The sequence below is a fragment of the Onychomys torridus genome, chromosome 16, assembly GCF_903995425.1.
Source record: "Onychomys torridus chromosome 16, mOncTor1.1, whole genome shotgun sequence".
Classification (NCBI taxonomy): Eukaryota; Metazoa; Chordata; class Mammalia; order Rodentia; family Cricetidae; genus Onychomys; species Onychomys torridus.
Window position 1 is genome coordinate 48,136,917 of NC_050458.1, and position 12,756 is coordinate 48,149,672.

The 12,756-nt window shown below is 49.0% G+C and overlaps 1 protein-coding gene across 1 annotated transcript in view; it reads right to left on the minus strand.

The window, feature by feature from the left end:
- The window catches only part of Arfgap3 (ADP ribosylation factor GTPase activating protein 3), a 52,477-nt gene extending 41,053 nt beyond the window's left edge, over positions 1–11,424 (minus strand). The window contains exons 1-2 of the mRNA XM_036208799.1: positions 11,255–11,424; positions 4,252–4,370 (exon numbers count right to left, since the gene is read on the minus strand). Of these exons, the coding sequence (XP_036064692.1) occupies positions 4,252–4,370; positions 11,255–11,323 (188 nt within the window). The 5' untranslated portion in view covers positions 11,324–11,424. The remainder of the gene's footprint in view (positions 1–4,251; positions 4,371–11,254) is intronic.
- Between the last annotated feature and the right edge of the window lie 1,332 nt (positions 11,425–12,756).

Below are 12,756 nucleotides of genomic sequence, written 5' to 3' on the forward strand. Positions count from 1 at the left end.
CAAGCTGAGGATGAGAAGCTCTGTGAACAGCCCCACCATGGGCGCTGGGCAGGGCCAGGGCAATTCCAGCCACTGCTAATGCTGGGCCCCAAGTATCATGCCTGGTGTCTATACGTACATTCCTAACTTGCTTCACTGGATGCCGACCAAAGACAGGTTAGAAATTATTTTGTCCCCTGTAAAAATCACGACCTTGAAATGCAACCTAGAAACACAAACTCCACTTGGTTAAATATACCAGCCATGGCACACTATTCATGGTTGATCACGTGCAAAAGCTCCGATTGTCTGGGTGTGTTGGTACTCATCAGTGTGCACGTGTGCGGCTGGCTGGTGGAGAGGAAGGAGGAGGGACCCAGAGCAGGAGCTTCCACGCCTCACTTCCATATGTGGGTGCTGCTTAGACTTTTCCCTTTTGAGTTGGGATGTGAGGTTGTTTAGGCTGGTCTTGGACTTATGAATCAAGTGATGCCCTCTGCCTCCCCAGGGCTAGGATTCCTTGTATGTGCCACCTTGCCAGTCTTGTGATGGTTTGCTAGTTTGATTTTGAGACAGGGTCTTTTTGTGTAGTCCTGGCTGGCCTGGATTTCACTATGTAGACCAGGCTGGCCTTAAACTCAGCAGCGATTGTCCTGGGTAACAAGTGCCCTGGGCTTTCTCCTGTCCACAGCCTAGGTAGTGGCCCTTTGGCTCGGTGCTTTTTAGTTGTTATTTTTTGAATTGTCCATCAGTGTGACTCATACCGTTACATTTATCTGACCTTTAAAAGGACATGGTTGAACCTGCATAGGCCCAACAGACCTAGCTGCCCAGGTTCCTGGTCCAGGCCAGTTCTCCTCCTACCCCAGTTCCTGGAACTATGTACATGGGCATGTGCCTTAGAGGTGAGTAAGAGGACAGGCCAGATGATAAGGAGAGGACCTGGAAAGCAGAAAAGGACAGAACAGCCCCAGGCAGAAGGAGGGGCCTTCCTCTGCTCTGGACAGGGTGTGGTATCATATATGAACAGCTAATGACTGATCTGGGAAAACTTTTTGTTTTGTTTTGTTTTGTTGAGACAGGGTTTCTCTGTAGTTTTGGAGCCTGTCCTGGATCTCACTCTGTAGACCAGGCTGGCCTCGAACTCACAGAGATGGGAAAAACATTTTTAAAAGTAAATCTGGTGGTGCTGGTGGCTCACATATGTGGTCTTAGTGCCTCAGGAGGCTGAGGAAGGAAGATCTCAAGTCCAAGGCTAGCCCAGGCAAAGTATAAAAGCCTGGCCCAAAATAAAAGTGCAAAGAGGCTGGGGAACAATTGCCTAACATTCATTGGTGTGGCACTGTAAACATGTAAGGTCCTTGGTTCTGTACCAAGGGGGCTTGCACACCAACAAACACACACACAATATTATATATTTAGCTATTTCCATAAACAAAAATTAACTCATGCCTTTAATCCCAGCACTCAGGAAGTAGAGGCAAATAAATCTCTGTGAGTTTGAGGTCAGCCTGGTCTACATAGAGAGTTCTAGGAATAGCCAGGGCTAGACAGTGAGACCTTGTCTAAGAAACAAAACCAAAACTCAAAACTGTTAAAGACAGAAATGTAAGACTTAAAACTACAAAACTATGGGAAAAACAGGATAAAACCTCATCGCAGTGGGTTCGGTGCTCGTTCTTTGAGAAGGATCTGAAAGACTCACACTAACTGGACTTCAGGAAAGTTTCCAACAGGTGTATCAAAAAACAGACTACAGAAACATTCATCCAATGGGAGGAAACAGTTTCAGATTGTTTCTGTTATAGGGGATCAAAATACAGCAAACAAAGAGAACTCTGAAAACCCAACACAGTAAACAACTTAGTCTAAACCAGGCAAGAACTGGGGCAGGAAGTCTTCAAAGACGACACTCAAATGGTCCACAGTGCATGAGAAGACGCTCAGTGCTAATCACAGGGGATTCACATCATACCCAATGACTGTTAATTTAAAAAAGGAGGGGGCAGCAGGGAGAGAGGCAGGGAGGGAGGGAGGGAGTGCCGGCCTAGGGTCGAGCATGCATGAGGCCCAGGTTTGGTCTCTGGCACCACAGAAAAGAAAAAAGAGCAGGACCAGGAGAAGGAAGAGGAAGAAGATGAAGAGGAGGAGGAGGATGGAAATGAGGAGGAAGAAGAGGAAGAAAAGAGGAAGAGGAAGGAAAGGAGGCAGTCGAGTGACAAGATGAGCAGAAATTGGAACCCTGGTGCATTGCTGGTGGGAAGGTCAGATGCCCAGCCATTCTGTGAGAGGAAGGGCTTCCTCACAGTGGGAGGAACGTGACCACCACCTGAGCCATCAACAGCACTTCGGGTACTGCCCCAAAGGACTCAGAACAGTTCCCAGTGTGATGTGTGTACTTTAAGGCAGCTTTACTCAAGAGCTACAATGTGGGAGCAGCCCAAGAGTCTCTCCATAGCCGGACAGAGAAGCAAATCAGTGTTTGCTGATGACTGGGATATTATTCAGTCTCATCAAAGGAGCGGAGCCCTGACTGTGAAAAATGGATGAGCCTTGGTAAGAGTGAGCCAAGGGAAATGAGCCAGCAAAAACAGGCATCCCAGCTCTGCTCACATGAGGTGTGGGGTTTAGTCAGGGTCCCCTCAGGCGCGTGCGTTAACGTCCTTGGTCCTAGCTGGTGCTGCTGCTGCTGTCGGGGGAGGCTATGAGGTTTATGTAACCCTTAGGAGGTGGAGCTTTGCTGGAGGGTGTCACTCAGGTGGGCCTTGCGTTCTTATAACCTCACCCCACTTTCTGGCCTCTCTCTGCTTCCTGACGGTCAGGCTGGCCTCGTTTCCTGCTGGGAAAATTTTTTTCACCATTATGGACTCTTTCTGAAACCCTGAGCCAAAATTAACTTTCTTCCTTCTGTTGCTTTTGGAGATGGTTTTATCACAGCAACAGATTAGAAACTAGAACAAGGAGCTATTAAAGTCGGCAAATCATAGAGATTAAAGGTAGCAGGGGGAGCATTAAGAAAATTCACCACAGGCTTGCTCACAGGCCATTCTGGTGGGGGCATTTTCTGAATCAAGGTTTCCTCTTCCAAAATGATGCTAGCTTGTGTCAGGTTGACATAAAACTGGCCAGCACAGCTAGGCCTTTAATCCCAGCACTCCGGAGGCCAGAGGCAGGCAGACCTCTGTGAATCTGATGATGTCAGCCTGCTTTATAAAGCGAGTTCCAGGAGCTTGGGGAGAGGGTGCTGGAGAGAGAGCTCAGTGGTTAAGAGCACTGATTGGTCTTGCAGAGGACTAAAGGACCTGGGTTTGATTCCCAGAACCCACATGGCACCTCACCTTCTGTAATTCCAGTTCCAGGGGAATCTAGTGCCTTCTTCTGGCTTCCATAGGCACCAGACACATACAGGATGAACAGACATATATGCAGGCAAAATACTCATAACACATAAAAATAAATAAAAAATTTAAAATGTTAAAGTAGATGGGTGGAGGGCTGGGGCTGCAGTTCAGTGGTAAAGTGTTTCCCTTGTAAGCATGAGACCCTAGGTTCAATGCCCACTAATGAGAAAGCAAAAATAATTAAGATAGGCATGACAGTCACAGGTCAAGACATTTAAGAACCCTGAGCTGTATATGAAGAAACACAAATTACATATCTGTATGCTTTGTGTATCTTACTACAGTAAGAAAAACTGGAGTAAATAAATAATAAACAAACAAATAAATAAATTTGACTGGCCATTAGCTCCCTCAGCATTTAAGGAAGAGATAAGGGGCCAAGCATGGTGACACCTTTGATCTCAATCCTTGGAAAGTAGAGGCAGATGGATCTCTGTCAGTTGCAAGGCAAGCCTAGTCTACACATAATGAGACCCTGTTTCAAAAAATAAAAGTGAACTAAGTAAATAAAATAAAAAAACAAAAAGAAGCTGGGTGGTGGTGGTGCACACCTTTAATCCTAGCATTTAGGAGGGCGAGGCAGGTGGATCTCTGAGTTCCAGGCCAGCCTGAGCTACAGAGAGAAATCCTGTCTCGAGAAACTAGTAATAATAGTAATAGTAATAATATCAATAATAAAATAAAAAGACAAGGACACAATCGCACATTCCAAACATCCTGGAGCCAGGGTCTCAGACGAAAGCAGATGACTAGCACTTTCTCCTTTCAATTATTCCTGCCAATATTGTGTTTCAGCGGGGAGACAAATACCGTATACATGCATGCAACTGTGCAATTTCCCCAGCCAGCGAGGGAAAGAAAGTTCACTTACCGAATAAAACTCAAGTGGACACCAAGTGACCGGTGTGACCCTGAACAATCGATGCAAAGAAACACCCCGTAGGTTATACTTGCCCAGCTGGGATTTTTGGCACCGCAGTCAAAACACACCTGAGAGAAAAAAACATTAGATGTGGTTAGCAACTAATTGACATCAGCGGATGAGTCATCCAGGAGGCCAGCGTGCAGGCCTGACGGAGGCAGCTCAGCCTTGAGACCTTCCGCCTTGGCTGTTAGAGGCTGGGAAAACTTAGTCCATAGAGTGCTGGCCTTGCATGAAGACCTGCAGTCCATCCCTAGAGCCCACAGGGGGCGGGGACCAGCTGGCTGTGGTTGCATGCTGCTAGGGAGACGAGACACTCACCTACTTGCCAAGTTGCAAGCCAGGGAGAGAACCTGCCTCAAAGAAGCAAAATGGATGGCACTTGAGGGATGACAGCTGAGGCTTTCTTCTGGCCTCCACACACACGTGTACACATGTGCCCACACATCACATGGCCACACATACACAGGAAAAGATGTCACCTAGGTTTTCAAAACTCTCACATTCCTTTCATAATGATAACAATAATAATAGTGATAGCGATATATAACTACACTAATTAAATCCAGTAAAGAGACTATAGATTCTCAAACACCACTTATCTCTGAACTCAGTCAGAACCCTTGGCACATAAACACACGCCAGTGAGGAATGTGACTCTGTCTGGTACCGTCACCTGGGCAGCGGCTGAGTCCCACATAACAGGCTTCTGGGTGTGACTCCCTCTCTGCCCGAGAAGGAGGGTACACTAGCCAGATGCCTGATCATCCTCCACCTCCTAATACTCATATCCTGTGCAATCTCTGCCTCACTTTACCAAGGTGCCTTGTAGCAGGAGGCGGGAGGGTGATCTACCATTTCTGAGGTTAGGCTAAACACTCTGGCCTCGTGGCTAAGGGTCACTGCCTCTGGGAGAAACCAGATACACTTTCTCAAGGCCACTCAGCCCCTCGGACAGGCTCAAGTGGCAAGGAGCTGGACGAGGCCCTAGCTGAACAGCTGTGGAGAGTGGAGGCCTGCCCACACCAGCAGATGGAGCGATTGCTCAGATGACTTCTACAGCATCACAGACATGACACACCCAGCCAGTCAAGTCACTCCTGGTTCCTGACCTCAGAATCCATGGGGGCGAGCATGTCTGTGGATGGAACATGCTAAGTTTGGGAGTTACTCCAACACGCTGCTCTGAAACATGGCAACCCCCTATCCAGGTCACCTTGAGAACTATTAGACACACAGGTCACAATGACAGAAAGTGTCCTCTGCTCTGTGTGTGGGCACTGGGCGTCCCTACAGGGCCGGGCCTTCCCTGTCACCTGCTTTCTCTAGCACAGGTGTTTAGTGCTGGCTGAACAGCTCTGGATATTTGGCTCCCACGGACTGTCGTGAAGTAGTCCTTTCTCATAAGCACTCAGGAGATGTTTGTTAACCGAGTAAACAGCACACCAACTTATTGCCAGCTCAGAAACTGCCGCCAGACCCTTCAACGACGACGAGAGAAAACACTATCTGGTAACATGCACACTTGAAGATACACAGTGCTGGGCCGCCAAGAGGGCTCACTGGGTAAAGGTGCTTGTTGCCAAGCTCGATGACCTAAGTTCAATTCCCGGATCTTACATAGTGGAAGGAAAGAAATGAATCCCTCAAGTTGTCCTCTGTCCTACACAAGCAGGCCATGGAATGCATACCATGGTACTCGTGTGACCCCCACCACAAAATAAATAAATAATTACACAGTGTCTTCCACAGAATTTAATGTTTACAGTTAATTCAAGTCAGAACAGCAACTACAAATTTTCCACAAACGGGAAATTATCTTTAATTTTTTTCAGCTCCCCCTCAACACACTTGAGACACATTTTACAAAGTAAAAACTACCCTCAGGAAAAAAGCTGCTTCTGGCCTTGGGAAACAAGAGAAACTACAAGCTGCTGAAGGCTGTGAGCACGCTGGACTCAGGCAGCCCAAGGATAGTGGGTGTGGATTGAGAGCGGGCACCGAGAGTGACTCACTGGGCTACGTGTCAGACACTGTAACAGAAGCCAAGGTACAGAGGAGTAGAGGGCATCATCAATCCACCAGTGCATACTGAGACCTGGTCCCCGCCAGGCCACATGCTGGCCTGGGAGGGGCTGGTTGCATGGGGAGAGATGGACACAGACATTAAACAGCGCTGGAAGTAAAGAGCTTCTCGGAGGGGACACCGAGTGGCCTGGGCCTTGCTCACTCGCCCGACTTTACTGTGCACTTCCTACCCTGTGCTGTCTTCCGGCCCCCACAGCCTAGTAGGCAGGACAGCTCATTATGTGATCGTATGGCTTTAGGTGATCGTGTAAGACAAGGTTTTCTGCGCAGGGTCAAAGACAGGACATGGCCCCCTGGAGAGCGGTGGCAGCAGAGCTTTGCTGTGAACAGTCCGGGGCAGGCAAGCTGAGACTCATACATGGGAGAAGAAATGGGATCTGGGCTGTGCTTTGATATGTGATCCCAGACAAAAGCAGAGATGTAGTTTTCTAAGGAGAATTTGGTGCACAGCGGGGAGAACAAGAAACACCTTTTGGCTGATAGTGTTTGGCCTGATGATGAGAAATTTCTTAGGGAAATACTGACAGCCATGCCAATGCCTTCACAAAATCTGTCGGAAGGGGTGCATCGCCTCAGCCGCTCCCCTGCCTGTAACTCCTGGGAAGTCTCCGGCCACTTTAGCGGGCTTGTGGCAGGCTGAATGTGTTAAAATTCTTGATGCTTTTCAAACAAGGGCATGACCTCTCTATTTTCTGCATTTTACAAATTAGTAGCTGGCCTTCACCATCATTACAGAGAGAATAAGGAAACAATCAGAGCTCAGACATAGGAGCCAGAGGAGTGGTGGGGCAAGCCTGGAAAGCGGAGACCGGGGATCAGAAATTCAAGGTTGTCTCAGCTGTACTGGACCCTTAGTGGTTTGTGCTCTTGACAACTACGCCTAAGGATTTAACCAATGTCTCCCGTATCAGTGAGCACAACACATGAAGTCCTTCATCTACTTTTAAACATTATTTTATGAATGTCATAGATATGTATCTGTGCACCATGTGTGCCTGATGTCCTTATAGGCCACAGAGTGCACTGGATCCTCTGGAACTGGAGTTATGGGTGGTTGTGACACCTTGTAGGTGTCAGGAACCAAACCCAGGTCCTCTGTAAGAGCAATAAGTGTTCTTAACCACTGAGCAATCTTCCCGGCCTCCCCCTATGTACTGATTATTATTATTATTTTTTTTTTTTTTTGAGACAGGGTTTCTCTGTGTTGCCCTGGATGTCCTGGAACTTGTTCTACAGACCAGGCTGGCCTCGAACTCACAGAGACCCTCCTGCTTCTGGCTCCTGAGTGCTGGGACTAAAGGTGTATGCCACCATCGCCCAGCCCCCCATCTACTTTTTAAAAGATATATTTTATTTTTAATTGTCTGTGTATATATGCATGAGTAGTTGCCCTCGGAGGCCAGAGGCATTGAATGCCCTGGGATTGGTGTTACAAGCGGTTGTGAGCCAGCTGGCATGGGGGCTGGGAACCTTCCTCGGGTCCTCTGCTAGAGCGGCACTCGCTCTTCACTGCCGATCCATCTCTCCAGCCCCACTTGTTTTCCATCCCCTACTGCAGGCTCCTCGAAGGCATGTGTCAGGTCTACACCTTCAGAGTGAATGTCCTCAGTGCCTTACAGGGCAATGGAACACAGTGCTGAACAACCCCGAGAGCAGTCTATGTAACCCAGAGGAGCAGCTTGTGAGCCGAGATCATTCACCCAAGTAGACTATCATCCTATCCAAGGGAATTTGGACAGCGAATTCCAGTTAAGTAAATCTAGCTGCTTCCCTTTTGTCTGTTGTGACTTATGTATTTTAGGGCTCCTTTAAAAAAAATAGCCTCTCCCCTTTATAGACAGTATCCTGGAACTCAGGATGACACTTATTCTGTAGCTATAGATGACTTTGAACTCCTGATCCTCCTGCCTCTCCCTCCAGGTGTCGGAATCAAAAGTATACAGCACCATCAGGCCGACAGCCCTACAAAGCAAAGTTTACTTATAGGGCATGCCTTACAAGCTCAGATGAATCTTTACATATTGTACTTATTTATTTACTTTTTTAATTTTCATTTGTGAAAGGACCTTGCTATGTGGTCTAGCCTTACATTTGCCAACTCCTGCCTCAACCGAAGCATTTTAAAAAAATGTTGTTAAACCAGGAATAATGACATACTCTTGTAATTTCATCATTCAGAAGGCTGTGACAGCAGGGATGCAAAATTCGAGGCCAGCCTGGGGATACATAGTGAGTTTAAAGCTAGCTACACAGAGAGAAGCTGTCTCAAAAACAAACAACAACAACAAAAATGAGATGGAGCTACAGTTCAACAGCAAGGGCTTGTGTAGAACACACAAGGCCCTAGGTTCAAACCCCAGCATTACCCCTAAAGGGAGGGGGCTTATTGTTGGCCAGTCCTTATCGACCATTAAAACTAGTTTTCACCATTGTTCAGATCATGGCTTCAAGCCATTTCATCGTCAACGGCTTCAAGCCAAGATCACAAAGGAGAGCCAAGTGCAATGAGACATGACCAGAAGCTACTCTGGCATCTTGCTTTAGAAATCATATTACAAGTTGGGCGGTGGTGGCGCACGCCTTTGATCCCAGCACTCGGGAGGCAGAGGCAGGTGGATCTCTGTGAGTTCGAGGCCAGCCTGGTTTACAGAGTGAGATCCAGGACAGCCAGGGCTACACAGAGAAACCTTGTCTGGGGGTGGGGGGATCCTATTACAGAAGATAAAATGTCCACAGGTGTACTCTCTAGAATAAGGGCAATGGCTGCATTCCTGGGGGTTAGTGTCATGCCAGACTTTTCTCGATCATCTAATCTAATCCTCATAACCACCCTTTCAGTTAGAACCAGTTCATAAATTCTCAGACAATGAAAACAAAGTGCAAAGTGAACAGGGGATGTGCTTCAGGGCAGTAAAGCTAGGACATAGCAGCCCTCCCCCCATATACAATGTGGGTGTACATTTGGGGGCAGGTCTCACTTTGTGACACAGAGTAACTAGAAAGCCACCAAGTAGCAAGCTGTCCTTTAACTATCGGAAATCCAACTGCCTCAGCCTCCCAAGTAGGTACCATCATGCCCCGTTGGACAGTAATTTTCATTTTTTGAGAGAGAGTCTCATGTAGCTTAGGCAGGCCAGAACTTGCTATAGAGCTGAAGCTGCCCTTGAACTCCTGATCTTCCTGCCTTCACCTCCCAAGTACTGGGATTACAGTAGGTGCCATCATGACCAACTAATATGGAGTTTAATATGCAAGCAAGCCCACGTGGGTTCCTTAAAAAGTGTCTCTTGGTATCATAACATTGACTTTTTATTTAAAAAGGGCATCTTCCCCTTTGGTTTTTGTTTCTTGCTTTTGATTTTCCTTAGTTAGCAGAGTCTTTTTGAGGAATTCAAAGAGAATACATATTGGTGTGATTAGGAGAAAGAGCAGTAGCATATGTATTTCTCCACCCCACCAGCTCCAGATCCAAACTTGTGTGTGGTAACAAGCAAGTCCTTGATATACACAGATCAATCTAAATTTGAAACAAACAAACAAAAAATCAAAGTAGTAAATAGTAAAGCTAGTCTCCTCTTTCTTACACCCACCAGACATTATCACCCCCAATTAACCATTTCCTTCACTAGAAGGCTATAAAAATTAGGAGTCCCTTCCACCATCAAGACCTAAAATGCCTGAATTTTGTAAAACACTAGAACTTTCTATGCCACCAATTCAGGACTCGTGGCTGTGCTCACTAACAGATGTTTCCTTGGAGGTGGAGGCAGAGACCGACCAGACTGAACTCCAAGAGGGGTGGGGAAGTCCACAATGACACGACAGCCCTTTGTACTTTCCAGGTTCCACCCTACTCCGTCATCCTAAGGAAGTGGTCACCTTAACCCTGTGTATCAAAACAACACTGCCAGCCAGCCACATGCTAAACGTTATGAGGCACAGTGAGGGCGGGTGGGGACACTTACGGGAGAAAAACTTGGAGGGGCGGACCTCAACCTCCAAAGGGATGAAGGTGAACTTTGGTGGACTTCCTTAGGAACATAGAAAGCTGGTAGCCAGGGCAGAGAACTTTTAGCTTTACTGGACTGGGAAACGGGATGCCACCAAAGGACAATGGGGACCAGGATCCAACAGGTCCCCCAGCCTTGAAGAACACTCAAGACAAGGTCCATGGTGGGGAGAGTCCTTCCTTCCCAGAGCCCAGAACATTTAGTGTTCTGACCCCTAGACATGCTTCCCCCTGGGTCTAGGTGTCTGTAGGGTTCATTCACCCTTAGCTCACGGGAGTCAGAGTGTATGCCTCTCCAGCTTTCTCAGAGCCCAACTATCCAACGGTCAGACACGCTTCCACTCCCTGCTCCATCCACTCCACCTTGTCTGTGATTTGGGGTCAAGGTGCTCTGGTCTCCAGACCTAGGCACCCCCAGATGCCATGAACCAGCTCTCTCTCTGAGCCCCCAGGTACTCTGGTTCTGGACACCCCTAGAGGCCCATACCCCACTCTTCTCTCTGCCCCCAGATGCACTGGTCTCCTATCCTAGACATCTCCAGATGTCCAAGCCCCAGCACTCTCTATGTCCCCAGGTGCTCTGCCCCTTTGGGTTCTATACATCCTCCAGATGTCCACGTCCCACGTCCTCCCTGCGCCCCTAGGGCCTCTGGCCAGGCTCTCACTGGACCCAGTACTCGGTTGCCAAGCCCCTCGTGTGCACCCCCTCTTCCGCCCCTCGCTGGCGAAGGTTGGGGAGCGGCGGCTGCCAGGCCCACAGTGCGACGTGTCACAGGCCGGGCGGCTCCTCCCACGGCCGTGGCCACACCGGGGTCCAGCGAGCCGCGGGGTCCCGAGCCCGCCTGCGGCCGTTACCTTGTTAGTGGGCACCGAGCGCAGGCGCTTGAAGATGGCCAGGATGTCCTGCTTGCTGGGGTCCCCCATGGTCACCGAGAACCGAGGTGAGGCAGTCCCCGACAACCGGGAAGAGACAAGGAGAAGCGGTTGCCGCCTCCCGGAGACCGAGGGGCGGGGCTGCGCGTGACGAAGGCCACGCCCCGCCGCGCCCAGGCTCCGCCCACAAAGCGGGCGCACGCGCTGTTCTCCCTCCCTCTGACGCTCCAGCAAGCACTCTTGAGTTGCAGCCTGGAGGCCGGGTGTGGCAGGCGCATGTGCGAAAGCTCGCGCACGGGTTCTGAAGTCTTTAACTCACAAAGCTAGTCAGGGTCGTGCAGTGTGGAGCAGAAACGCTAGGCTTTTTTGCGCAGGGAGCACCGCGCTTACCCACCGCACTCGCCAGCATCTCGCTGCCGGCTCCTCCCACGGCCACAGTGTCACATCCTTCCCACAGGGTGGCAGAGCCAGCGGGTCCCCTCCTCACGGGATCCTGGAGAGAAGCAGTGGAGGAACGTTGTACTCTTTCTCAGCTCAGGCCAAGCCCTGAATGAAAGTCTGCTGGAAACCGCTGTATCATTTCTTTCCCCTCTCTCTAGTGAAGCTAAACTAGTTTAGAACCTACTGTGTAGTCCCCAGGCTGGACTTGAACTGGAGATCTTCCTGCCTCAGCTTCCTGCGTGCTGGGATTACAGGTCTGCACCATGCCACACTGCTTTGGTAATCTTGTAACTCTACGTTGTCTGTTCTGTCAATGAAGAGAGAGTGCCCACCTCTAGGCATCAGGTTCTGTCAGGATCAGAACTAAGAAGTCTAGAAAGACCAGAAACATGACCGTTTAGTGCTTGGGACGCCTTCTAAACCTTGGATAACGTTAGTATCTAGAAGATTTGAGCTTGGGAGCAGCAGGTTCCTCTTTTACAAGGGTCAGCGTGGAGCAGCTGGCAAACATGGCCTCAGGTAGGGCACAGTGGAAGAAAAACAGGTTTTGGTGTCAAGTGCAGTGCCCCAGCTTCTTCCTGGTTCAGCTGGCAGCTTCTTAACCAGGCAGCTTTAGTCATTTCCTAGCAATCACTTTCATGAGGGAGTTGGAGACCAAACATGTTGACCGGAGGGAGCAGCACAGCAGTTTCAGTGACCTTATGGGAAGGGACTTGGTGTGAAGGTAGGAATACTCTCCTACCTATCTGCACACCCTCGGGGAAGTTGGGACCTCACAAAGGCTGTGCATTCATCAACCCAGAGCTGGACTAAAACAACCCCCAAACCCACAAGGATCAAAGGAGACAGCTGAAAGGAGACCCAGACAGGGTGGGAACAGTTGTGTGTCAGGCCTCTTTGTTCAGGATGGAACTCAAGGCCTTGCATATGCTAAGCAAGCACACACTGCCCAGTGAACCACATTCCTGTTCCAGTAGGGTCTGCTCAGCCATGTTCTCCCATCTCTCCTACAACTTCGTCTTTCCCATGCAATGCTCCTTGCC